This window comes from Eulemur rufifrons, chromosome 1 (genome assembly GCF_041146395.1).
Source record: "Eulemur rufifrons isolate Redbay chromosome 1, OSU_ERuf_1, whole genome shotgun sequence".
In the NCBI taxonomy this organism is placed as follows: Eukaryota; Metazoa; Chordata; class Mammalia; order Primates; family Lemuridae; genus Eulemur; species Eulemur rufifrons.
The window spans coordinates 53,769,701-53,796,632 of record NC_090983.1 but is presented as its reverse complement, the minus strand read 5'-3'; the positions used below and the strand labels follow the sequence as shown (position 1 = coordinate 53,796,632).

The 26,932-nt window shown below is 41.6% G+C and overlaps 1 protein-coding gene across 2 annotated transcripts in view; it reads left to right on the top strand.

The window, feature by feature from the left end:
• MAP3K20 (mitogen-activated protein kinase kinase kinase 20) overlaps nucleotides 1–16,144 on the top strand; it is a 168,007-nt gene extending 151,863 nt beyond the window's left edge. For both annotated transcript variants that reach the window (XM_069470849.1, XM_069470839.1), the window contains exons 17-20: nucleotides 5,406–5,522; nucleotides 7,437–7,511; nucleotides 10,173–10,323; nucleotides 14,704–16,144. In XM_069470849.1, the coding sequence (XP_069326950.1) occupies nucleotides 5,406–5,522; nucleotides 7,437–7,511; nucleotides 10,173–10,323; nucleotides 14,704–15,404 (1,044 nt within the window). In that variant the 3' untranslated portion in view covers nucleotides 15,405–16,144. The remainder of the gene's footprint in view (nucleotides 1–5,405; nucleotides 5,523–7,436; nucleotides 7,512–10,172; nucleotides 10,324–14,703) is intronic.
• The last annotated feature ends 10,788 nt before the right edge of the window (nucleotides 16,145–26,932 follow it).

Here is a 26,932-nt window from a genome sequence, read left to right as displayed (position 1 = left end):
CCAGGTATAAACGTACATATCCCGGGCACCCATCAGAATTGTCATAGTTTTCATTTGTGTCGAACGCAAAAAGTCCCCTCTCCCCAACAAAATTCCATTTGTTTCTTGTAGATTTGCACAGAGAGGCAGATTTTCTAGCTAGTGGAAAGTTTCGGGTAACTATTTTTCGCTTCTCAAAACCCTAGCAAAAGCACTTCTCAGTGCCCAGCTCTGCTCGTCGGGCCAGTGCCTTTTTCCTATTGAGTAATTAGCACTCCCTAGAAATGTTCATCAAAATACACATTCAAACAGTGGGAATGTCCCCTTAGATGGGAACCTAGTTATGAAATAAAAATCCATGATAGCCAGGCCCTATCTTCCTGATTTTACATCTGCAAAGAGGAGCTGGTTGTTCCTGGTTAAGTTAGTGGAAGTCACAGCTAGCACACAAGGCCAGCGAGTAGGGCAGGCGGAGGAAAGTATTTGTGATTTCAGTGGCACCATATGCATTTTTAACAGTGATCTTTTTCAACAATGGAGGGAAAATTGGCTATATTGGACTTCCTAGAGATGGTATTGCAATCTCTGCCATGGAGCCTACAAAGGAATTCACAGAATAATTTAGATTATTTGTGTTTTTGCCTTTCATATGGACTTTGGAAGGTGAGACTTCCCAACACTGTATTAACCTATAACTAGGAAAAGTTCAGGATTCAGAAAAAACTAAGGGGAAACCTGCTCTTTGTAGCACTAACAGCACCTGGGTTCAAATCTGAACTCCACTCGGCATCACTACTTGCATGATCTTGGTCAAATTACCTCATCTCTCTGTGCTTCGGTTTCCTCACCCAAGATAAGGCTTCCTGGCTGTCAGTCACATTTAATGTCACCTCCAGACATCTGATGGATCTTATTAGTAAGGCCGAACCAGGATCTGCTGAAGAAGGGAGGGGCAGAACTGGTGTTATGTAATCCATCTATGTAAGAAGATACAAATTTATTCCTTTTTCCATTTATTTCATAAAACTGGTCATTGTTATATTGCCACTTAGCTGAATCTTTTTTCAACTCTGATCATTCACTGGTATTGGGGTAACTCAGTGCCCTCTGCACCCCCAGACTCTGCCCAGTTGAGATGCTGGGAGCCAGGCCGCCTGCTCAGGCTGGGTCACAGCCTATTCCAGACCACTCTTTATATCTTCCTGCCCATTGAAGTGCCCCTGCTCTCTGTCCCGTTCGTTTTTTTTTAGACAGGTCTCAGTCTGTTGCCCTGGGCTAGAGTGCAGTGGCATCATCATAGCTCACTGCAGCCTCAAACTCCTGGGCTCCAGTGATCCTCCTGCCTCAGCCTCCTGAATGGCTGGAACTACAGGTGTGTGCCACCTCTGCTGCTAGTGAATGGCTTTAAAATCAGGGTCCACAGTCCCCATCACTACCAAGATGCCAGAAAGGTAGCAATTGTGCAAGTAAAACCCTGTATTAGACTCATAAATTTGTGGAATTGTTACCTTTAGTGATGTTATTGGTGACTTAATTCATCTTATTTGTTATGAAAACCTTTTCAGTGATCAATTGGTTAAGACCTTGTTACATGGCATCTCAGTGTTTGCACTGCAGTTGTGGTCTGTGGAATTCAGTAACTGTTGCTTAAATCCTGGTAGTTGTAGACAATCCTCATTGACAACCTATGACTCACTAGCCGGTAAAAATGCTAAGGATGCCTTAAGTTAATTAGAAATGGAGCAGAATTTAAGGAATTCCATTACTTTATTTGTGGATTACTTTTCTAAACTAGACAACAATGACATCGTAGAGGCCCTGAAAATACCTAGGAGCTATGTCAGGGCACTGGCAAATTAAGTTAATGATTTAGGTGAATATTGCATAATCTCTTTCTTTCTCACCCAGCTTTATAACAAGCAGTACCTACTTTTTAATGAAATGGATAATGCCCCCCTTTTCTTATAACTTCCTTGACTGTAGTTTTATTCCTTCTGTTGCTACCTTCTTTTACGGTTCAGGTAAGGGACTTTCTTTCAGATAAGAGAAAAAGAAAATTAAAAAAATAAAAGGTCTGTAACCCTATGGATCAGTGTTTGTCCAAGTTGGACTTTATGGAGTAGGGAAGCAGTCACTGCAGGAAGGACCCGTGTCCACTTGCTTTTTCGGTTGTAGTAGCAAAATCTCTGGTGCTTCTCCCTCCTGCCTGTTGTCACTGTCTGGCCCAATTTATGGAGCTCAGCAAACCTGTCCAGTGAGTCCGTCCTGCCACCTCTCCCAACTGCCCTTCCCCACTAGTATCTCCTCCAACTTTGGACTCAGGCAGCCTGGGCTGCTGTATTCCCACCTGCACCACTTACTGGCCATGAAATCCTAGGAAAGTTCCTTAATCTGTTTGAGTCTCATTTTTGTTACTCATCTAAAGGGAAAATAGACCTGACTTTCGGGGTTATCATGGATATCAAACAAAATAGCACAGTGTAAGTGCCCAGCAGCATGCCTAGTGCATAGCAAGCACTCCATAAATGTGAGTTCCTTCCTGTCAGTCTGCTTTGGAGCCTGGGTCACGGGGGATCTCCGGGGTTATGAAGTGAGAGTGACACAGAGGGAGTCCTGGCATTTACACGCAGCCAGGGATCTTTTGACTGTGCTTTTGACTAATTTCATTCCCAAACTTGACCAGCAAAAGAAACAGAACTCAGTAAATTCATCTCTTCTAAAGCTTTTTAGTCCAGCCGCTGCCTTGAGGAGGCTCTTGCCATTTCAGAGAAAAGCAATCATGACACCAAACAGTCATTATCCTGCCCAGTTATCTCAGGGCCCAGGTTGCCCGGGTTGCAGTGGCTCCAAAACAAAGAAATACTGAGAGATTTGTCAATTCTAAACGACTAATTTGATTTATGTTAGCCAAGAGCTAGGTTTTCCTTTTATTGACTAGACCTTCTCCTTCACTAATTGGCTTTCCATCTTGTGCATGTGGCTGGGCAAAGAGGGTCCCTGTCCTCAGACACCAGCCCACTTGGGTCTGCACTTCACCCAGAGGCTTTCCTCAAACATCAGGCTGCCCAGGCTTCCTGTTGCAGCCAACATGTTTTCAACAGGCTGTTTGCTGATGCCCTGCCATGAGAATGTCTGAGCTTGCTCCAGGAAATAGTCCAGGTCCACTCTTGTGGGAGCATTTTCTAGTTTCAGCATGTCAGGTGCTAGGTACATAGCTGTAATCTCTCAAGAATCTTAATCCTTGATTCTTCAAAAAACCATAAAAGAGAATGTGAGTTTATGGTCTAGGGATCAAATTTGGTACAAAACCTGGGTTTATTTTTCCTTTGAATTGTATGCACAGTTTTTGTCCCTCAACATTTTTGTTATATTATTAAAATCTTCATACAGCAAAGTTGAAAGAATTTTACAGCAAACCCTCATCTACCCACTCCCTAGATCCAACCATTAACATTGTACTATACTTGCCTTATCCCATATCTGTCCATCTGTCTGTCCCTCTAGCCGTCCATCAGCCTTATATTTTGATGCATTTCAAAGTTGTCTGCAGACATCAGTACACTTCCTCTTAAATACTTCAGTATGCTGGAATTCAATTAAAAATGCACAAATCTTAAGTGTATATTTACTGAGTTTTGACAAATGCATACACCTGTATACCCCAAACCTCTATCAAGAGTACTTATATCCCCAGAAAGTTCCCTCATACCACTTCTCAGTCAGTCCCCATCTGTAGAAGTAACTACTCTTCTGAATTTTTTCTACCATAGATTAGTTTTGTCTGTTCTAAAGTGTTATATAAATGGAATTGTTAGTATGTTCTTTTTTTGTGTAATACTTCTTTCACTCCTGTTAATGTTTTTAAGATTTATCCATGTTGTTGCATGCATCAGTAATTTGTACCTAAGTAAGACTCCATTCTATGAATATACTACAATTTATCCATTCTACTTTAATGGACACTTAGGTTGTTTCCAGTTTTTTGGCTGTTATGATAAAGCTGCTAAGAATATACCTGGAAAAGCCTTGTTTCATTTCTCTTGGGCAAATACCTAGAAGTAGAATTTCTGGGTCATAGAATAGGTGTATGTTTAGTTTTATAATAAATTGACAAAACTTTTTCTAAAGCAATTGTACCATTTACACTCACACCAACAATGTATAAGAGTTCCAGTAGCTCCAAATCCTGGCCAACATTTGATGTTATCAGTCTTGGGCCATTCTGGTGAGTGTACAGTGGTGGCTCATCGTGGTTGTAATTCACATTCTCCTAGTTACTAATCATGCAGAGCACTTTTTCATTATATGGTGATTTCATTTTAAAAAATTAACATACCCTCATTTAAAAATCAAGAGGTTTCCCTTAAGAATTCAGATTCTCAGCTTATCATGAAACATTAAAGACCTAGCACAACTAAGCTCATATATCACACTGGAACGATCAACAGAAGCTGAGCAGTGGCTGTGCTTTTAGGGCAATTCCTCTTAGTTCCCCAGAGTCCCCTGCCCTCCCCATAACTCCCCAATTGTGAATTACCATCATCGTCGCATTTGTAGTGTTGTTTTCCTTCCTATTAGGACGAAAGTGAGCATTTCTCGAACCCATATTCTTAACAATCTGGGAAAATGAAAGGCAGATCAAGAGGGGTTTATATTTCAAAAAGGTAGAAAGACCCCATTTCTTTGTAGCAATGAGAAAATGTTCCTATAAGGTTGAATATGTGGGCCGGGCGCGGTGGCTCACGCCTGTAATCCTAGCACTCTGGGAGGCCGAGGTGGGCGGATCGTTTGAGCTCAGGAGTTCGAGACCAGCCTGAGCAAGAGCGAGACCCCATCTCTACTAAAAATAGAAAGAAATTATATGGACAGCTAAAAATATATATAGAAAAAATTAGCCAGGCATGGTGGTGCATGCCTGTAGTCCCAGCTACTCGGGAGGCTGAGACAGGAGGATCGCTCGAGCTCAGGAGTTTGAGGTTGCTGTGAGCTAGGCTGATGCCACGGCACTCACTCTAGCCTGGGCAACAGAGTGAGACTCTGTCTCAAAAAAAATAAAATAAAATAAAAAAATAAAAAAAAAGGTTGAATATGTGAATTAAATGGGTCAATTCTGAAAGGTTACAACTTAAGGCTCTGTAATGAAACTGCCTGGCTTTACTTTTTTTATTATCTGGCTGGCCCCTTTAGGATTTTGCGTTTGCAACTCCTACAACAGAACACTCAAACTGATAAATTATGTCTCAAGGCTCCACCAACAAGGGGTTATTTAGATATACAAAGGGATCTAATTTCATGTCCTTTTATTGAAAAAGGAAAAAACCACTCCAATAATACTTCATTGGGAATATTTTATATGTTATAAAACATTGAGACTAAAAAAAATTGTTTCACTTTCTCAAATTCTATAATTTTGCTTTTAATTCCAGGATTGTAAGTGGAAAATGTATATGGAGATGGATGGGGATGAAATTGCAATAACCTACATAAAAGATGTGACATTCAACACAAACCTACCTGATGCGGAGACTTTAAAGATGACAAAGGTAGGGTTCTATTTACGGCTTAAAAGCTTTTTTGAATTCACAGATATCAAACAAAGACATTAAAATACCCCAGCAGTGTGCTTTTGTGCTTGTCGATGCTCACATCAGCTCAGCCTCAAGCTGGCTGTTGAAAGGCACATTTTATTTAGCAGATTGAGATCATAATAGGTTTTTGTTAAAATTCCACTTATGCTGTGTGAAATAAAAAGCACTGCAAAAGTGTATCGTTTAATTTTTTTTTTAATTTTTCTTCCACCTTTCTTCCTGCTTACTTTGTCATTGATTAAAGGAGAGAAAATGCTAACAATGAAAATGTTTACTTCGGATGTTGAGTCCTTTTTAAACTTGGAAACTTGTGAGGAGGAAGACTTTCTTGGTTGAGCTCAATTTCTTGAAGGACTTAGACGAGGGTATTGAGGCACACGTTGAAGTCTTAATGGCCCCCTCACGTTCACACCTATGAATTCCTGGGGTGGCCAGAGAGCATGTTACTACGCTCGGGTCAAGACAGAAGCATGCCCATGAAAATGCTGAAGAAAGACTTATAAAAATGCTTAGCTTGTTCTTCAAAATGGAAAAAATTCAATTCTGTACCAATCATACTGAAAAAATACATATGAGACTTCAATTGTAGAAGGTCAACAACTTCAGGCAAATAACCACAATGTCAGTAGGACCATCTCCCTAACCTCACAGAAACCATTAACTCTAGCTCGCTCTTAACTGTGCATTTGGTTTCAGTGAAGAAAGTGAGGCTTGTAGCAAGGAAGAACCAGGGTACGAACACAAGTAGAGAAATAAAATGATTCTTCAAAGCCATGCATTAGACTTGTAAATGTGTTCTCTTCATAGGCATAAGATTGCTAAACACCCAAGTCCTTTTAATTTACAAGTGGATTCATCAAGTAGATTGATTTGATATTCATTGTTGGATTCCTCTGTGCAACTGGGAGTTATTTCAATGGCATTATTTATCTGGAAAGGTTATGATTTGGTTTTAACTTTTTCCTCTTTTGTTGGGACATATTATATGTGTTTTGATGTCTTGAAGACTGGAAAGGTTCTTTTTTTCTTCCCCACCTGTGACATGGAGTTGGAAAACTGAATGCAGGTGTTTTTGCTACAGTGCCATATACACAAAATCACAGACCAACATTATTTAACAGAGCTTATAGGAAAAGTAAGGCTGGGGCAGACCATTCAAAATTTATAGCACTTGTTAAAACCAACAGAAACAAAAGAACTAGCACAGCTAAATCTCTACCACATTATCTTAGCTCACTCCTTTGCAGCCTTAAACCTTGAGTGAAAGAGGGATGGGAGGAGAATGCAGCTCACTTCTTAAAAGAGACTGTTTTCCTCAAAATTAATATAGGATCCAAGATCTAGGCTTCTTCACTAATCCTTTGTTTTAATACAATGGGAAAATATTGCCACCGTTTCTTCATTCATACGTGCAGCTTTGCCAGATAGCCTGAGATGGTAGAAAGCACAGTGATTGTTGAAGCCACGAAACCAGCCACTGCTTGCACTCAAGGAAGGCACTTCTGGGTCTTCTTATATTGTTATGGCTTTCTCTTAATTGTGAGAGAGCTTTCTGCTGATGCTTCAAACTTTAGCATGAATTAATGACCTTATGATAGGATTAAGTGATAGCAATGCTGTTATCAGAAAAGAGAAGATTGTCCAGGACTAGCTGTTGATGAATACACAAAAGGATGTCCTATGAAAAACAAAACCCAAAGTACTAGGATGTTGTGAGTAATCACATGTGAACCAACAAGGCTTTCAAGATAATCTGACATTATGCCCCCATTTTGCCAATTGTGTGTGGCACTATTGGCCTCAAAGAAACATACTATAGCAGAGCAGTCTGTTTTATGATACTACAGCATCCTAACTTTTGTTTTTCAGCCACCATTTGTAATGGAGAAGTGGATTGTAGGAATAGCGGAAAATCAGACTGTGGATTGCACTGTCACCTATGAGGTAAGCTCTGGGGGAGGAAGGCTGGTGCCTTCACCAACAGTTAATGAATAGGGAACTGTTCCCTCAGCATGCTTATAATTTATTGGGATTTACTGGGAGAGAAATTATTTAACCAACATGAATATGGGAAGAGCAATATAATTTCTCTAACAAAAGTGTTGGGAAGAAAAGAGAACAGGATAAACTTGCCTAAAGAGAGAGAGAGGTAGTACTTCATTCATTCACTAGTTAGTGATTGAGCACCTTCTATATACCACGTAACATGTTAGGTACTGGGGGTACCCACCAGTGACTAAAACAGGTCTTTGCCTTCTTGGCTCTTAGAGTTTAGGGGTGAGGATATGTGAATCATTCTTCAAAAGCACAACCCCCACTACCACCTTGAGGGGGGTCTATTACCAAAAACAGATCAACATATTCTATATATTTTTCCTTTGGAAACATAGAAAAAAATTATACTTTTGAAAAATATGCTATTAATATTAAAATTCATACATTTAATGGTACCTGCTGGCAGGTACTATTCTGTGATTAGGATAGACTAGGTCTATACCCTCTTGGGGCTTATATCCTGGTTGGGGGAAGATAGATAGAATGGGTGGTAAATGGAAAATAGCATGACTTGGGGCATTAGATGGGGTGGTCAGGGAAGACCTCTTCACTGAGGAAGAGACAGCAGGGAAGAGCAGAGGAATAGCAAGTGCAAGTCCCCAAGGCACAGAGTACAAAGACAAAAGATCATAGGGCCTCAGTAAGGAATTTGGATGTACTATACACATAACAGGAAGTCAATGGGGCATTTTAAGTAGTAGTAAGAAAGAACCTAATTATGTTGTAAAAATCAAAATCTTTCTTCTGTACAGTAATGTGCATATAGTTAACAATATTGTACACTTAAAATTTATTAAAAGAGTAGATTTCATGCTGTGTATTTTTTACCATAATTTTTAAAAACTCACATTAAGTGTTAGAGAATGATCTCTCTATAAATATATTTCAATAATCTGTGTTCAATAAATATATTTAATACTAATAATTTTTTAAAAATCAACAAGATCTTCATGGCTTGTGGGACATATACCTAACAAGGTAGACAGACCCTCTGGGTAGCCAGGGGACGGGTGCAGTTATAGCACAGTTCTTGGCACACATTAAGGTATTAGTATACGAGTATCATCAACAGGACATGCATTTCATTCATTCAACCATTCATTCAAGAAACATTTATTAAGGATTTACCATGAACCAGGCACTATAAGAGGTGCTTATACATGTTTTATCTCACTAACCTCATGTAAATTCTGCGAGATAGGTATTATTATCTTCATTTTGCAGATAGGGACAACAGGCTCAGAGAGACGAAAGGAAGTCCTGAGGTTCAGGGTATGTAGTGACAGAGTTAGTGGAGTCACACTGATGTCTTCTGACTATAAAAACACTGTCTACCCTTCCCCGGCTCCCCTGTTAGCCTCTCAGTGGCTGCAGTACCATGAAGGAAGGCTGCCTCGAGCTGGACTTCATCCTGGACATCGTGATGGTTTCCTGAGCTGCCAGAGTTTGGCTTTCGGTGTTTGAAATCCGAATCCTGGCTAGTCCACTTACCCAGCCTGGAATCCAATGAGTATTACAGCAATTCTCTATCCTCACCTGCCAGGGCACACAGCTTGCCAGGGATGAGGCACCTGAGAAGTCACATTAATTGTCAAAGTGTCAATTGTAGGGCACAAAACCCAAACAAAAGAGATTGTTTAGTCTTGGGGAACTTGGAATCTAGACTATTCTGAAGCCTGTTAACTGGTCCTCACTACCCAGGAAAAGTCTTCGTTTTTTTGTAACTGGACAGTTAAAACAAGCCAGTTTTCAACTCTGCCTGCCTTAGACAGTTCTGGAGACACACCACAACCAATTCTTTTCTTCTCGCTCCCCTTCCTCTCCCTCCTTCTCCTCCTGTTTAGACTCCATGACATGCCACTTGTGTCTGGACTTTTCACTTCAGAGTTTTTTAAAACATATTTTCATAACCATATTGAATCCTAGAGACTATTTAATCAACACGGATTTGTGACACCTGGTGAGGAGGGAGATTTCAGGACAAGAAGGTGGTGTGTCCTCAGCTCTTCCTGATCCTTATTTCTGAACTCTCGATCCCATCTCACTTTTGTGTCTGTACATCACGAGTGATCCGTCCCTCCGTGCTGCCCACGTTCACCCAGTCAGTCACCCTTGTGCTCACAGGCAGTCTTGGGCAACATGGTGGTCAGATTTTCATTTAACAAACACAGCATCTGTTTGCAAGTACTATATATAGAAGAAATTATTTTTTATTTCTTACTAAACAAAGAGGTAGTTGAGATTTGCCAAATGTTAATAGATTCTGGGATAAGACAAACATTTTTAGCTACTATAATCTAGTAAGGAATATATGTTATAATACATTAAGGAATAAGGTGCTATAAGCCACTAGGGAATAAAGTGGTTAAAATTTTCCTTTTAGTCAAATTAGCATATTTAGGCCAACTGTTCGGAACATCTTACCTTAATGCATGATGATGGTGCTCTAAGGAGTGAAATTCAAGTGATATAATAACCTGAGTGTCTTTTCTTCCCATTTGATATATGTGGGTCTGTTTGGTCATGTGTTTCTTTTCTTTTCTTTACCAGAGTGATGTTAGAACTCCAAAAAGCACTAAACATATCCATTCGATTCAGTGGAGTAGAACAAAACCTCAGGACGAGGTGAAAGCAGTCCAACTTGCCATTCTGACATTATTCCCCAACTCGGAAGGCAACCCTGGAAGCAGGTCTGACTCAAGTAAGTTAGTGTTCAACGTTAGATTTGTGCTAGATTCCAGACACTTAATTTTGAAATTCTCATACCAGAGATAAGTGCCAGTCTGTGGGTAGACAGATTTCTAATATAATACTGCCTTCTTGTACTTTTACAGTATTGGTTTTATAAACAGATTATATGAAGAATAGGATTTCTAGACTTATGACCATATTATAATAAATTTAAATATTTGGATAACTATGGTAAAAGATGAAAATTAATGATTATATTGCTTTAGTCAATAAAAATATATATGTATGTGTATATACTCATATATTTAGTTTCCAAAAGTGTGCCTGTAGATAAAGATATGAATCTTCTATGTCTAGCAAGCATTCCTACAAAGCGACTGCTATCACTGGGACAGCTTCTTGAGTCCTGAACACCAGTGATACATCAAAGCATGGGAATGATTAGGAAAGGAGGAAGGGAGGGAGGGAGGGAAATAAGGATAAGAGAAGAAGGAAGGGAGGATAGAGAAAGAGAAAATGTGAGATGCATATGATGGATAGTGGTGATAGTAACTATGGATGATATAAAGAAACAATTTAGAGTAACATAGAAGAAGGTCAGTTGACTTGCTGTAAAATGGGTCATTATTTGGTGGATTCAGGAGAGAGGTTCTGACCCTTAGCTTTGTAGGTCCAGAGACTCTAATACAACTCAGAGTTAGGCTCTGCGGGACTGCGATAAGCTAACAAACACATGGGAGGTAGATAAAGCCCCATGCAGTTCACTGTTTCCCATGAGAAATGTACCCGCCGAACAAACCAGAAATACGTTTTCTGATCTGTGCATTTTATACCCGAGAGGAAAATATACCTAGGAAGCCATATCAAAGGTTCTTTGGTGGGCGTGGAATCAAAGCAAGGGGCTCCAACGAGCTGACCCTCATGGCCGGTCTTGCTGAGGTATGACTACGTAGCTCATGACAGAGTTATGAGAGCCCAGCTCCTATCTCCTCCACTGAAAGGACTGATCTACCAAGCCAACCAGGCATTTTTAAAGGTCCACAAGCCAGGGTGCCCAGAATCCTGGACAATATTCAAAACCTACTAACAAATTCTTTGACAGCACGCTGAACCTGTAAACCTTTGTCAATACAGTTGATTTGGTTATTCTTTCACAAATAGTCACGAGAAGACATTCTGAGCACCAAAACATGTTGTCAAACATCTTTTAGGGTACACTATTTCTACACATGACTAACCTGTACAAGAGGTGTTGATTCTCTCAGAAGGTGCTCCAGTTCTAAGTCCTTTTATTTGTCAGTTCAACGGTCTTGCCTTGCATGCCTACTGTCATAGCTTTAAGGACTTTCTTATTATGATAACTAATGCTTATGGGGCACATTATATATCTGTAGGGCTGTCATAGCCATGATCCTGTTTGATTTCTACAGCAGCCTTGCATTCCTACTGTATTTTTCTCTGCCACTAAAAGCTGGTTTTCTGTTTCCCTGCCCACATGACACAACATGGCTGCCAATAACTTCAAATCCTTTTTTATATAGTTTAAATCCTACTACGTTAAGAGTCAGCAAGTAGATACTTCATTAGTCCCAATTTCAGATTCCCTGGGGTAAAACTTATTAGAGCTTTTTTTTCAGCATTCTTCCACAGATCAATTAACTGCATTCACAGGTGAGGGGATGGTGGGTGGGGTGGGTGGTGAGGACACTCTGTGGGCATATGGTAACCATGTGGGTGGAGACAAGGTGGTGACAGTCCCAAAAGAAGGCAATGGACAGACATCTCGTAGGTGTCTTCTACTTCTCTTAAACAAAACTTTTAGGAGACAGTTATTCTGTCTCTAATCTGTACCTACCTTCTACTGGAATTGCTCTGGATAAATTTTTTCCCTCTGATTATGATATTAATAACAACTGGAGAGGTTACAGGGCTGACCTCTCTTTGCCTTACTCTAGTTTTAGCTCGTTTGCTTCCCTTCCTCCCTCCTTATATTCCTTTTTCCAATGTGATATGAAGACTCAGAGGATACCATCTGGATTAGTTAAGATCTATATTTCAGCTGCAAGTAGCAGAAAACCCTGTTTCCGCTGGCTTACTAAATTGGTTCTCAAAGTGTAGTCCCAAGACCAGCAGCATCCAGATCAACTGTGAACTTGCTAGAAATGCAAATTCTCAGGCCCAATCCTGGACCTACGGAATCAGAAACTCTGAGGGTAGGACCAGCAGTGTGTATTTTAAGCCCTCCAGGTGATTCAGAAGTACTCTAAAGTCCTTAAATCACTGGTTTAAACTGTAGTAAAATTTATTACCTTTGATAACAAGAAGTCCAGAGGTAGGGCGGGCTCCAGGTGCAGTAAGATAAACCGGCTCAACCATATTAACATTGAAGAATGAACCTTTCCTTCTCTCTGCTCTGCCATGCTCAGTACGTTGCCTTTGCCATCTGCCTAGCTCTTCTCGTGTTCACTGTCATCACACAGAGATATAGCAATGCCCAGGGGAGATAAAGGGTCAGGTCCCTCCTGGTTCTCATGTTTAGGACTAAGGAAAACTTTCCTGGGACCCCCCAGCAGACCACCCCTCACCAATTCTGTTTTGACCAGAACTGAGCAACATGTCCATTCCCAGTCATGGCATCCGCACATCTGGCTGGGGCTGACCGAAGCCTGTCCCTGGAGCCAGAACGCAGTCAGCTCCCCCGACACACAGGTCTACATGGAGGGGCTTGGATGCCGAATGCAGTCAGGGCTCTGGTGGAAGCTAAAATTCCAGAGAAGTCAGGATTAAAGAAAGAAAGCACTGTGATTCTATGTGATTCTGCTCATCTGAAGTATCTAAAGTAGTCAAAATAAAGAAAGAAAGTAGAAAGGTGGTTACCAAGGGGTGGAGAAGAGGGTGTAGTATTTTGTGGATGCAGTTCGAGTGTTGCAAGATGGAACTATTAGAGAGACCTGTGGTGCAACAATGTAAATATACTTAACACTACTGAACTGCACACTTAAAAGTGGTTAAGATGGTAAATATAATGTGATTTTTACCACAATAAAATGCACACGACAACAAAGAAGGCACTGTGGTTGATTGAAGCCTGTGAAGCGTGCCTGGATGCACGAGCCACCTGTGCCTGGAAGAGTCTCTCACCTCAGGGGTGTGGGTCCCCTGTGCCCAGGCATGATGGAGTCAGAGAAGTGAGCATGCTCTGCGCCCCCCAGAAGCTCCATCTGCACAGGCAGGGCCACAGTGGCTGAGGACGCTGGCAGGGAGGGCCACTCAGGAACTCTGGAATGTGGGTAGCACAGTTTAGGCTCTGGGGAAACAGAAAAGATCTTAGGTGTGAGGGACTTGCTTATTCACTGAAATATAGCTTACTAAATGGTCCTTGTTAGTTAACTATTTTCTTTTACCTTAATGTCTATTTGTCGTGCAGCTTCATTTCTTTATGCTGAAAACACGTCCTATTCCTGAACGTCAGGAGTCTTTCCTCTGGAAACATGAGCTGTTTTTCTTTCCAAAAATCTCTAGCTATCTCAACCTTCAGAACCTTGTTTCTTTTATCTACATTTAGGGTCTTCTAGGGTTTAAAAGTGCTGGTTGGGGGCCAGGCAAGGTGGCTTACACCTATAATCCTAGCACTTTGGGAAGCCAAGGCGGGAGGATTGCTTGAGGCCAGGAGTTCAAGACTAGTTTGAGCAAGAGCAAGAGCAAGACCCCATCTCTACAAAAAATAGAAAAATCAGCCGAGTGTTGTTCACGCCTGTAGTCCCAGCTACTCAGGTGGCTGAGGCAGGAGGATCACGTGAGCCCAGGAGTCTGAGGTGCAGTGAGCTATGATGACACCACTGCACTCCAACCCTGGGCGACAGAGTAAGACCCTGCCTCAAAAAAATTAAAAAAATAAAAGTGCTGGTTGGCAAAAAGTCTTTTGTTTATCAGACATGCCACAGCCACCTGAACATACTTAACAGTGATTTCTAGAAGTGACAACACAACTAAGTAGGAAGAAGATGGGATTTAGATACATAAGGACCTGGGATTACTGACTGAGGGACCCTGGGCAACTTATTTGACCTCTCAAGCTTCCTCAGCTATAGAATAAGACTGTTGACATTTACCTAAAAAGATTATTGGGAAGATTAAATGAGATAATGTAAGTAAAGCCCATGGAACAATGCCAAACATATAGCGTATATTCAGTAAGTATAAATGCCCTTATTTTTAAAGAATTATTTGTAGTAATAAAGGAAACGTTCTTCTACCTAGCATAGAATTTCTATGAATGGTAAAGCTTAGAGCATCCCAAACAGCCTTGAATTATCCCAAGACAGGCTTATGAATGAGGCAGGCAGCCTCAGTGTGGCATAAACGAGGCTCATTTCCATTTCTTCTGCAGGTGCTGATTGCCAGTGGTTAGACACTCTGCGGCTGCGGCAGATTGCATCCAACACTTCTCTACAGCGTTCCCAGAGCAATCCAATTCTGGGCTCACCATTCTTCCCATACTTCGATAACCAGGATTCCTATGCTGCTGCTGTGAGGCGGAGCCAGCCGCCCATTAAGTATCAACAGATTACACCTATAAACCAGTCCAGAAGCTCCTCTCCTACTCAGTATGGACTGACCAAAAACTTAACTTCTCTGCATCTCAACTCCAGGGACAGTGGCTTTTCCAGTCTTAATAATGACAGCTCTTCAGAGAGGGGTCGATACTCAGACAGGAGCAAGAACAAATATGGTCGTGGTAGTGTGTCCCTCAATTCTTCTCCTCGAGGGAGATACAGTGGAAAAAGTCAGCATTCCACTCCTTCAAGAGAAAGATATTCTGGAAAGTTCTACAGGGTTTCTCAGTCTGCACTCAATACTCACCAGTCACCTGACTTCAAGAGAAGCCCCAATGACCGCAACCAACCCAGGACCATCCCAGGGATGCCTTTGCACGCTGAGACTGACTCAAGAGCCAATGAGGAGGAGAGCAAAGTGAGCGAGGGGGGGTGGACAAAAGTGGAATACCGGAAGAAACCCCATAGGCCCTCCCCTGCCAAGACTACCAAAGAGAGAGCCAGAGGGAACTACCGTGGATGGAGAAACTTTTAATGACTTTAACCAGATGCATTTTCCTAGGCAGGTTTTTTTATTTTAATATAATGGATTTTGATAATATGATACCTTCAGATGGAATTAACAAAAAAGAGAATTCTTCTGTTTTTTGGGTTGTTGGGAAATACCTTATAATTGAGACTACAGCCAAACCAGTGCCAAAATTATGGATGTTGATTGTCCAGTTACAGTAACTAGACTTGAAAATAACTACACATATTTTTCTCCCGAGTTAACTTTTATTTCCTAGAGACAGAGTGTCGCTTTATCATCCAAGCTGGAGTGCAATGGCACAGTCATAGCTCACTGCAGCCTCAAACTCCTGGGCTCAAGCGATCCTCCTGCCTCAGCCTCCAAACCTGGCACATGCCACCAAACCTGGATAATTTTTTTTTTTTTTTAGAGATGGGGTCTCCCTATGTTGCCTAGGCTAGTCTCAAACTCCTGGGCTCAAGCCATCCTCCTGCCTCGGCCTCCCAAAGCACTGGGATTACAGGCATGAGCTCCTGTGCCCAGCCTGAGTTAACATTTTTAGAGGAGGAGTTATGCCGTCTTTTTACCTAACCACTGATGTTCTCACTGATGTTAGCAGGGCCAGGACTGGGGTAAGGCAAGTGAGGTCAACAAAAAAAATCAAAATTCTAGGTAAAGAAGGATCAGTAATACTGATTTTTCCTTTTGTCTAAGGCTCCAATAGAGCCCAGCAAGACGCTGTTACCAATCCTGTCTTTATTTAAAATTTTGAGGCCAGGCTCAGTGGCTCACAGCAAGAGCTTGAGATGAGCCTGGACCCCTTCTCTATTAAAATTAAATAGTAAATAAATAATATAAATTTTTGATATTTTGTTCTTCATGAATGTTTTATATTAGCTTTCTTTTTTAAATATTAAAATGTCATTTATCTGATTACTGAGTTTGGGGGGTTTTTTTTTGATGTCCCCAAATTTTGTGTCCAACGCAAGTGCTTCACTCATCTTAACCTTGTCTAAACCCTGCTGGTTAGTATTTATTTTAGTAAGATCTTTGTGTTTTTATCGTGGTCAGAGTTGAACTGATTTGGCTTGTCATTGTTAGGCAATAAAAAAGGTTATTGAATTTAATGTTGATTATGATACATATCACATTCATTAAGATTCATCTGAAACCAACCATCTAAATTGCCTAGATTTGTGGTTGTTTCCCTCCCTATTCTCCCAGGGACTGTTTTTTTTTGTTTTGTTTTGTTTTTTGTTGTTGTTGTTGAGACAGAGTCTCACTTTGTTGCCCAGGCTAGAGTGAGTGCCGTGGCGTCAGCTTAGCTCACAGCAACCTCAGACTCCTCGGCTTAAGCGATCCTACTGCCTCAGCCTCCCGAGTAGCTGGGACTACAGGCATGTGCCACTATGCCCAGCTAATTTTTTCTATATAGATTTTTAGTTGTCCATATAATGTCTTTCTATTTTTAGTAGAGAAGGGGGTCTCGCTCAGGCTGGTCTCGAACTCCTGACCTTGAGCAATCCACCCTCCTCCGCCTCCCAGAGTGCTAGGATTACAGGCGTGAGCCACCGCGCCCGGCCCCAGGGACTGTTTTTGAATATTATATTCTATGTTTTACCAAAGAAGGAGCAAAGAGGGGAAAACAACAGTCCATAAATTCCTCTTGAGGTGTCAGAAATCTAAAATCTAAAAGAAAACAGACACAGAGCAAGACAGTAACGTCATAAGCTAAAAGCCAGAGAAATTTAAAATTACCAACTTCCCTGCTAGAGCAAGACATTAAATAGCAGCCTTGTAGCAAGACAGCTCTAAGCAGCTAGGGGTGAAGAGGTAAACCACTGGGGGTGGAAGGAGGCTGCCTGCAGTTTAGGGCAAGAATGTAGAATCCAGCTTGTGAACCTCTATTTTACAACTCAAAAAGTCAGGTGGCAACAAACTTATGTCAAATAAATCAGTATTACTTCTATATTCTGAGATTCTGTTGAGCATTCACTGCCCCTGAATATCAAGTGTTCTCGGCCCTGCACAGGACCCTGATGCTTTGCAGAAATCCAGATGACACACTGGTGATTCTGTGGGGTTGAGTTCTCTTTTAATAGAAACCCATCATCAGACTACGTGCATATGTTCCAAGAGTAGCTGCCCTGCTCTACTACAGTACTCCCGGCCTGGTAGGGAAAACAGTATCTGGGCAGCATTAAAGTCAAGGTTATAGGAAATGACCTTTATTTATAAGGGAAGCTGTCATGACCTACACATTGATTCAACAACTTGATTTTATACAAGTTCCATTGTGTGCCATCTGCATATACGAGGGAAGGGTGTAATCAGTTATGGAAGTACTCTTTTCCATCATGCATAACCAACTTCTAAAGTTTTAAGTTCCACTGTGATCCTTTCTCATGAAGTTTATATCAACCACGGTCTGCTTTCAATTATTTTTCCCATTTTTCCTTTGTTTAAATTTAAAGAAAAGTAGACTAATACAAAGTATGCTATCTTAATACCATGCTGTTTCCAAATAAGCAGTCAAATATTTTCTTTGATTAGAATTTTTGGATAAGTAGCTGAACACAATCTTGACTGAGTCACTCTGAAAGAAACACAAAGTATGGCCTTAATTATTAAACAAAATGTGCATTCTAGGGAATTATTGAAGACTCAAGTTTAAAAGGTGCTACGCAAATGATTGCTAGTTTCATGCTATTTTTCCACATCTAGCTTTCTTGAGTTATGGGTTAGAAAATCCAAGCTGGTAATAAAATGACTCAGTTATCTATCTCAGCCCTATTTCTTGTAACCAGTGACCACAAAGAGGTTATTCTGACAGCCTATAAAACTGACCACTTTGTAATGTCTCGTGAAAAATACTTGTCAGCATCAATGCTCCCAGTCAAAATCAAAGTAAGAACATCTGCAGTCTGCTTCTTGATTGTAAACAAATGATAAGAGTTGGATGTTCTTTAGGTCTTTTTTTTTTTTCTAATGATGCTTATTCACCAAAAAAAGTTACTTGCCAGGTTGAACGACGAATGTAAGTCAAGAACAAAACAAGGTTTAACAGGACTTTTTTTTTCCATCAAAATAAATCAGTTGCCAACAATGAGAAACTGCATTAGTGGCAAGGCGCTGAAGTTAAGACCAAAAGAAAAAAAAAAAAAAAGCAAGAATATTTTATGAGAAAAAAATTATAGTAGGAACAAATCAAGAGAGTATATCTTGGACTGGGCACTTCTAAATATAGAGATTTGGTGGTCCCTGTATGGGCTTCAGAGCTGGTCTGGAACTGCCAAATCTATATAGGTTGCTATCATGGAGGCAGTCATGATTCCAGGCAAAGCCCAGACAAGGCAGGATGTTTTGCTCTTTGCACAAAACCACTGGCTTAGCAATACAATGGACTCGCCTCAGTAATTGAATAATCCCAAAACTGTGTAAGAGAACTAGGAATTTTTTTAAATCAAGAACTACTTTAGAAATAAGTATAAATTATCAATTGTTTTCATCCAATTTATAATGAAGATAGCTCATAAAAATAAAAATTAAATTGCAATATTTCAAACTACTCACAGTAAAATTTAGAACAGTAAAATCTAACCTGGGAAAATTATGTTAAGAAACAATGACTACAAAAGAAAACTCATGGTTGCAGAAGCTATTATTGGTAAAATTCAGTATGAACAACAAAAAAAATTGATACATACTAACTTCATTGTAAAATTTAAATGGAAAGGAACTGATCACATGGGGAAAAATCAGAACAAAAAAATTTAATATAAAAGTGGGAAACAACATCATGTTGGATAGAAAATTAATCGGGAAATTAGATTGACGTAATTATATTCACTCCATGTAATTCTTTTTTCACAAAAACATTTCTCAATATTTGTATAATTCGGATCAAAATATTTTACCTATAAAGATAGAGTCGAAATGTCCTGGGATGAAAACAGTAAGGTCCGAATCTCCTGTAGTTCCAAATGGCAGGGTCAAAACATCCTGGACACCCCTCAAGGCATTCTGACTTAACTGTAACTTTTCCAATTCAGATGTACCAAAATATTTTATGAGCTCTGTAAGTACCTTCTCTATAATTTGTCCTTGCACTTCAACAAGTTGGTACAGATATGGTATGCTTCTAAAACTCTGGCTCTCAGAAACTGCTCAGTTATAAGATGTCATGATTTTGTTGTGCAAGCTCGTTCAGGATGTAGCATCATTGAAATTTTAAATCATAGAGACTGTGCTTAGGAAGCTCATAAAAAGCTCTTGTCATCGTTGGGTTTGAGGAGCTACAGTGAAGCCAGGATGCCGTGGGGGAATTAGAGCATAAGACCTAGACCTGCTTTAGCTTTACTGTCTATTTGCTATTACTGGATCTGGTTTATGAGATTGCCAAGGTGGAAAAAGTGCCAAATCCATGGTCAAAATTGTCAAGGCTTTGGTGTACTAGCTGGCCAAATAATGTATGACCCAATCAACAGTTAAACAATGAAGAGTTGTGACCTCATAGTTCAATCAACACCAAAGTCAAGATTCAGTTTCCATAAGAAATATCCCATTTATTCAACTCTACCAGAGAAATTCCTTTCCTAGCACCTAAATGACTCTCAGCCTCATGGACCAGCTGATGTCCTGCCTGGCTAGAGACCTCCCTCCAGGGCTCCAGCCACATTATGCATTCTGTACCTCCCTAGGGGGCCCCTCAGGACTCACTCCCTTGCACCATTACTTCACCCTTGCGGTCCCACTGCCCTGAAGGTGCTCTGTGAGAACAATGCAGCACTGCCCAAGAACTTGACAATAAGGGAAATAAGACTAACCTCTGAGAATTAATCAATGAAATGGCCACAAATGCTGCAATACCTCCCAGGCCTGCAAAGCGTGTTTGTAAATCAGGCTGGAAGTATGAAGCAATCCAAAGAGAACACGAGTCTTTTAGATTCCGTGGTGAGTTTGGGGACAGCCAGAGCTGATCAGCATTGGCAGCCTAGAATAAGGCAACGCACAAAGGAAAAGATTAGCCATACTGTGCAACCAAGACCTGCATGCAGGGCACAGCCTGCCCGATCACATGTGGTGACCCTGTAAACAGGACATTGTCCAGCACAACCCCTCCCAAAGTGACATGAGAATCGACTCAGCCTGAGAGACACAAACCTGGCGTGGAGATGGCCACATGACCCAGCTCATGCAGACCTCTTCTGCACCACGGTCTGCCTCACACCCACCGCAAAGCCACCAAACATGACACTACAGCCACACTGAAGTGGCCGCCGTGCTCTCCCTTGTCTTCGAAACTTTGTACTCCATCCAGCCTGAGCAAGAGTGAGACCCTGTCTCTACTAAAAATAGAAAAAATTAGCCAGGTGTGGTGGTACATGCCTGTAGTCCCAGCTACTTGGGAGGCTGAGGCAGGAGGATCTTTTGAGCCCAGGAGTGTGAGGTTGCTGTGAGCTAGGCTGACGCCACGGCACTCTAGCCCGGGCAACAGAGTGAGACTCTGTCTCAACAACAGAACAAAACAAAATGTTGTGCTCCTCCCATCCAGCTTCGCCTGTATTGTCTGCTACATTACCCTTCCTTACTTCTCTACTAAGACATCAATCACCACCTCCAGAAAACCTTTCCAGATCCCCGGGCCTGAGTCAGGCCCTCCCTTGTGGTTCCCCTAGAACCTTTTGGTTAATCATATTTATCCCCCTCTGTTGTAATTCTCCCAAGATCTGCTTGTCTGTATGTCCCACTAGACTACCAACTTCATGAAGCCTGGGATTTTGCCTATCTTGGTCCCCGGTGTGTCTATAAGACATAGTCGGTACTCAGTCTGCTTGTTAAATAAATGGATTAATTGTTTATTAATCAGGCTAATAAGTATCAAATCATCTAAATTCTTGTTCTAATTCCATGTTCATTAAGTGACCTTAACAGAAGTCTGCAATCAACCCAATGTAAGTTGGCCCCTGAGTGCAACACTGAGACACTGATGAAGTTTTGGCTGTATTACTGAGAGCAGATTCTGGGTATGCCAGGCCCTTAAGGGAAAAGCCAGTCTGTTTTTCCTAAGAAGCAGCCACTTGCATCATAGTAAACTGTACTCATTTTCCATTTTGAATTTCTACACCTAGCGTAGCACTATAAATGCAGTTCTCAATAAACATTTCTCACAGGAATAAAAAAAAAGAATAGAAATGCTATGTATGTTTAAGAAATTCACGCATAGATGTGTGAATGTCCTTTTGGACATTTGTAGAATCCTGCTCTATGGCTTTCCTTTCCAGAGGCCCCAAAGTTCTGTCTTTTTAATGAATATAAATTGTTCCTGATCCTAGTGCCCTCTCTGATCCTGCTGTGGCGGCTTCTAAAAGTGCACGAAGCTTTACTGAAAGTCTGACCTGGCAGTTTTCCTTTCTCTTACCCAAAGGCACCAGGCACGCTCATTAGTTGCCAGATGATGCCTGTTCTGGCTGAGACTGGGGGGAGGCTTTGTGTTGGTGCAGGGACAGCTCAAGACTTGTCAGCTGGTAGTGGCTGATTATCAAGATGTCCAAACTGGCTCCTTTGCTATGTGTAAGCAATTTAATTTTGTGCCCAATTTCAATCTGCAGCGTACTGTATGTCTGCATCTGCTGTGTTAAAGCATTCATTAGCATTTAAAGGGGGAGCTGATGGTATTGATCACTCTTATTAAAACCAAAAACAATCATGCAGCAGTAACTGATGCTCGTTCTCTTCAACCGCTGAAGTCACAGCCAAAGTTTATGTATTCGGAACACCAGCGGAAACAGAAAACGAGTTATCAAACCAGGGGTCTAAGTGGCATCTGTTAGAGGCATTTATGGCTGGCCACCACCCTCCCCACACCCCAGCTTTCTGGATTATGAGCTCCTTGAAGGTAGGAAACTTTATTACTGAATTTCTGCCACCTGGCCCAGAATAAGCTCTCAATAAATTTTCTGATGAGGGAATAACCAGTGCATGTTATATAAACAGTCTCCAAGAACAGCTACATTTTTCTGACAGACACTGTAATAGCTATCTATGTATTGCTATGTAACAAATCAACCCAAAACGTAGTGGCTTAAAATGAGAACAAGCATTTCTTATCTCACACAGGTTCTGCAGGTCAGGAATTCAGGAGTGGCTCAGCCGCTGGCTCTGGCTTGGCTTTCTAATGAAGTGTCAGTCAAGACAGTGATTGGAGACACATTCACCTGACAGCTTGGCTAGGATGGAGGGTCTGCTCTCAAGACGATTCTCTTGGGTGGTGCTGGTTGTTGGCAGGAGGGCACAGTTCCTCCCCATGTGGGTCTTCCCACGTGTTTCAGTGTCCTCATGACCTGACATCATGACTGGATTCCAAGAGAGAGCAATCCAAGAGGGTGAAGTGAAAGCTACAATGTCTCTTATGACCTAGCCTCAAAAGTCACACCCAGTCGCTTCTGTAACATCTTACTGTTTACACAGGTCAGCCCTATTCAGTGTGGGAGGACTGCACAGGGCTATGCCAGGAGGTGAGAATCACACAGGTCAGCCCTATTCAGTGTGGGAGGACTGCACAGGGCTATGCCAGGAGGTGAGAATCACGCAGGTCAGCCCTATTCAGTGTGGGAGGACTGCACAGGGCTATGCCAGGAGGTGAGAATCACACAGGTCAGCCCTATTCAGTGTGGGAGGACTGCACAGGGCTATGCCAGGAGGTGAGAATCACGCAGGTCAGCCCTATTCAGTGTGGGAGGACTGCACAGGGCTATGCCAGGAGGTGAGAATCACACAGGTCAGCCCTATTCAGTGTGGGAGGACTGCACAGGGCTATGCCAGGAGGTGAGAATCACTGGTGGGGGGCGTCACCTTGCAGGCTTGCTACTATAGACACCACTAAAATCTCTGGACTCCCCATTGTAATCTGGTGTCTTCTAAGCTTTGCTTTTTCTGCTTATTTTACATTTTCCCACCATCTAAAATTTGAACCTGAGCATAATTTAATTGAGTGTTAGGGCAGGAAGGCATCTTGAAGACCATCTACAGAAGTTCAATGTCCTCATTTGACAGGTGAGAAACCGAAGCCTGGGGGGTGAAGTGCTCGTCCAGCCACTCAGCCAAGTAACAGGCAAAGGCACAGCTTGAGGCCACCCAAGCCCGCTTGCCCCGCACTGTTCTCACTGAAGCCCATGCTTTGTGAAACGTGTGATCTCCTGTGAAGTGAGCGTTCACGAGGTCCGTCAGCTGACACTTGCTTTAATAGTACAGCTGAATCTTCTTGCGTCTCCATAGAGATCAAGACAGTCCTTGTGGATTAGTGAGTAAATACTTCTGAAAACAAAACGTTACGGCAGTTAAATTTTTCTCTTTCCTTCATCAGGCCTGTGTGGCTTTCTTGGGGTTTTGTGGTGCTACAGAGAAAGTATTTGTTATATGGAAGAAATATTTCTAATAAAGTTACCTGTGAAATGAATTTTAATGCTCAATTCAGTCAAGCAAACATTAGCTGAGCGCCTACTGTGCATTAGGTATTGGCCCTGCATTCTCTCTGATTTCCATTGTTAATTCAGAAACAAGTCTCAGAGGTAAGGGGAACTGTTTCCCTAAAGACTAAGGACACCTGGAAAGAGAGATTGAAACAGCCAGCCATGGTGGCTCACACCTGTAATCCCAGCACTTTGGGAGGCCAAGGTGGGAAGATCACTTGAGGCCAGGAGTTTGAAATCAGCCTGGGCAACTAGCGTAGCACCCCTCAAAGACTGGAGTGGGAGGATGGCTCCAAATTTGAGGTGGCTCTAGGGGCCTGGCTGGCGTTGCCGGATCCTGGCCCTTGAGCTCCGCCACCACTGTGAGTCAGCGACCCACACACAGCTGCTGCTTGCCATGCCACCAGCATCCGATCCTGTCTGCTGTCTCTACTTCAGCCTGCAACAGCAAGGCTTCCCATCCCTGCTGCTAGCTCCTGAACCTTCAGCTGCACCTCCCACCTTTAACTGGTAAATCCTTCCATATTCCTTGTTTCAAAGTTCCAAAAGAGGGAGAATCTATTCGGCCCAGCTCATATTTTTGAGATGGACCACAGAAGTTGCAGGTCACTTGGCAGACCCTAGGTTGGGTAGATGCCTATCCCTGGTCTTGTCAGCTGTGGCCTAGAAAGAGAGGAGCACGACGATGGCGAATGACAACTCACGGCCAGTTAGGCTAATGGGGCTTGCAGGGGCGATGATTTCTCTCAGAACGGGGTATAGACATAACCTTTCCAGCACACTGTTACTCTCTGGTGTCTAATCTGCACTGTTTGCTACAAAGGCACATTTCAACTAATTTGCTGAATTTAATAAATCTATTTTTATGTGGTACTTGTAAAAACTGTACCAGGAAAATTATGTAGATAAAAATTTCTGCTTTTTAAAAAAGATCAGATTGGATATTTTTATATACCAAAGTGTAATAATCCATTTAAACCAATATTAGCCTGGGCGCAGTGGCTCACACCTGTAATCCTAGCATTCTGGGAGGCCGAGGCAGGAGGATCGCTTGAGCTCAGGAGTTCGAGACCAGCCTCAGCAACAGTGAGACCCCCATCTCTACTAAAAATAGAAAAATAAGACAGGTGTGGTGGTGCACACCTGTAGTACCAGCTACTTGGGAGGCTGAGGCAGGAGGCTTGCTTGAGCCCGGGATTTTGAGGTTGCTGTGAGCTAGGCTGACACCATGGCACTCTAGCCCGGGCAACAGAGTGAGACTCTGTCTCTAAATAAATAAATAAACAAATAAACAAACAAACCAATATTAAATTGAGTACCTACTATATGTAAAGTACCAACAAGAACAAACTTCTTAAGAGTAATAAATAGAGTTTGTAGAATTTGAAAACTAGTATAATAACTTAGTGATCACTTAGTTCAGTGTTTCTCCAACTGAGGTCAAATGTATTCTAAAGATCATACATTCTCTAAGAAATTTTTTTAAGTTTTGTGTTTATAGTCCAAGAATAATGTAAAAAAATTAATATGAGTATATTCCAGATCGTCTGTATGGTGACCTCAAACCTATGCACTGCTATGTAAATTCAGTGTTCGAGTCTGTGTTTTTGTTGATGCTAAATAGTATCAGTGTTGATGTTGGTGGGCTAAAGATAAAAGAGGAAAACTTAATTCACATGAAATGCATTTATGCCGAAACTCACTGCATGCAGTGGTTTGGTTTCCCAGTCATTGGAACAGAGAAAAATGTTGACAGAATTGAGTAGGTGAAGGCACTGTTTTCCTCACAGGAACAGCAACTTTGCTTTAAAAATGCATCATTCTTCATATCGAATTAATGTTCTTAAGTTTGATTTTGTTTATATTTATTTGTAAGTTTGTTAGGGTTGTATAGTTGAATGACAACTCTCAGGTAAGAGGCTTCTGCTTTTTGGGTGGTGTTTTTTTTAAAATAACATTATAACTAAAGTACTTCAGTAATACTAGGAGAATGTAATAATTCTTTCCATTAAAAGGATGCCATATATTACTCAAGTTTGAGGAACACTGATTTGGGTCAACCCTACTAATTTTCAGATGGTAGGCACAAGACCTTAAAATAAACTATAGTTAAACTATAGTTATAATTATTACTACTACTGAGAATGGGAGAGAGAAAAGGCAGGAAAAAGAAGTCAGAAAGTGACCACAGTCAGGTGTCCCAGGTAAGTAAGTGAGACAGACAAAACCTGTGAGCTACTTAGGACAGGGACTGTAACTGATTCATCCCAAGTGGCTGGGACTTCGATAATCAATCAACTATTATTAAACTGAAGTGCCCAAGGCCACACAAGATGGTGATACAGCCAGGACTAGATTTTTAGACCTGTATTCTTTCCTAGACTCCACCCCAGGAGCCTTTTTGTTTGTTTGTTTTTGAGACAGAGACTCACTCTTTTGCCCACTCTGTGGCATCAGCCTAGCTCACAGCAACCTCAAACTCCTGGACTCAAGGAATCCTCCTGCCTCAGCCTCCCGAGTAGCTGGGACTATAGGCATGCACCACCATGGCTGGCTAAATTTTTCCATATATTTTTAGTTGTCCAGCTAATTTCTTTCTGTTTTTTTAGTAGAGATAGGTCTCGTTCTCGTTCAGGCTGGTCTCGAACTCCTGAGCTCAAAGGATCCGCCCTCCTTGGCCTCCCAGAGTGCTAGGATTACAGGCGTGAGCCACCACGCTCGGCATCCAGGAGCCTTTTCAACTCTCGCTTAAATGGATCACTTAACTGTAGTTACTTTCTGACTTTTTTCTGCCCTTTTTCTCTGCCCCATTCTCAATAACAATGATAATTGGAACCACAATTGAACTACAGCTGACTATGTGCCAAGTGCTTTACAAACATGATCTTGTGTACTATTTAATTAGACTCTAAAAATCCTGGATTGTCTTCATTTTTGTTTTGTTTACTGTTTTGTTTTTCCCATGTCTTTATCTTATAAGTTTCTTTAGCTAGGCAGCTATTCAAGCTGAATGGCCACAGAGTGTTCCTGAAGGGTGTGCACTTTCAGCCTGAATTAGGCCAATGTGTCTATTACCGGAAT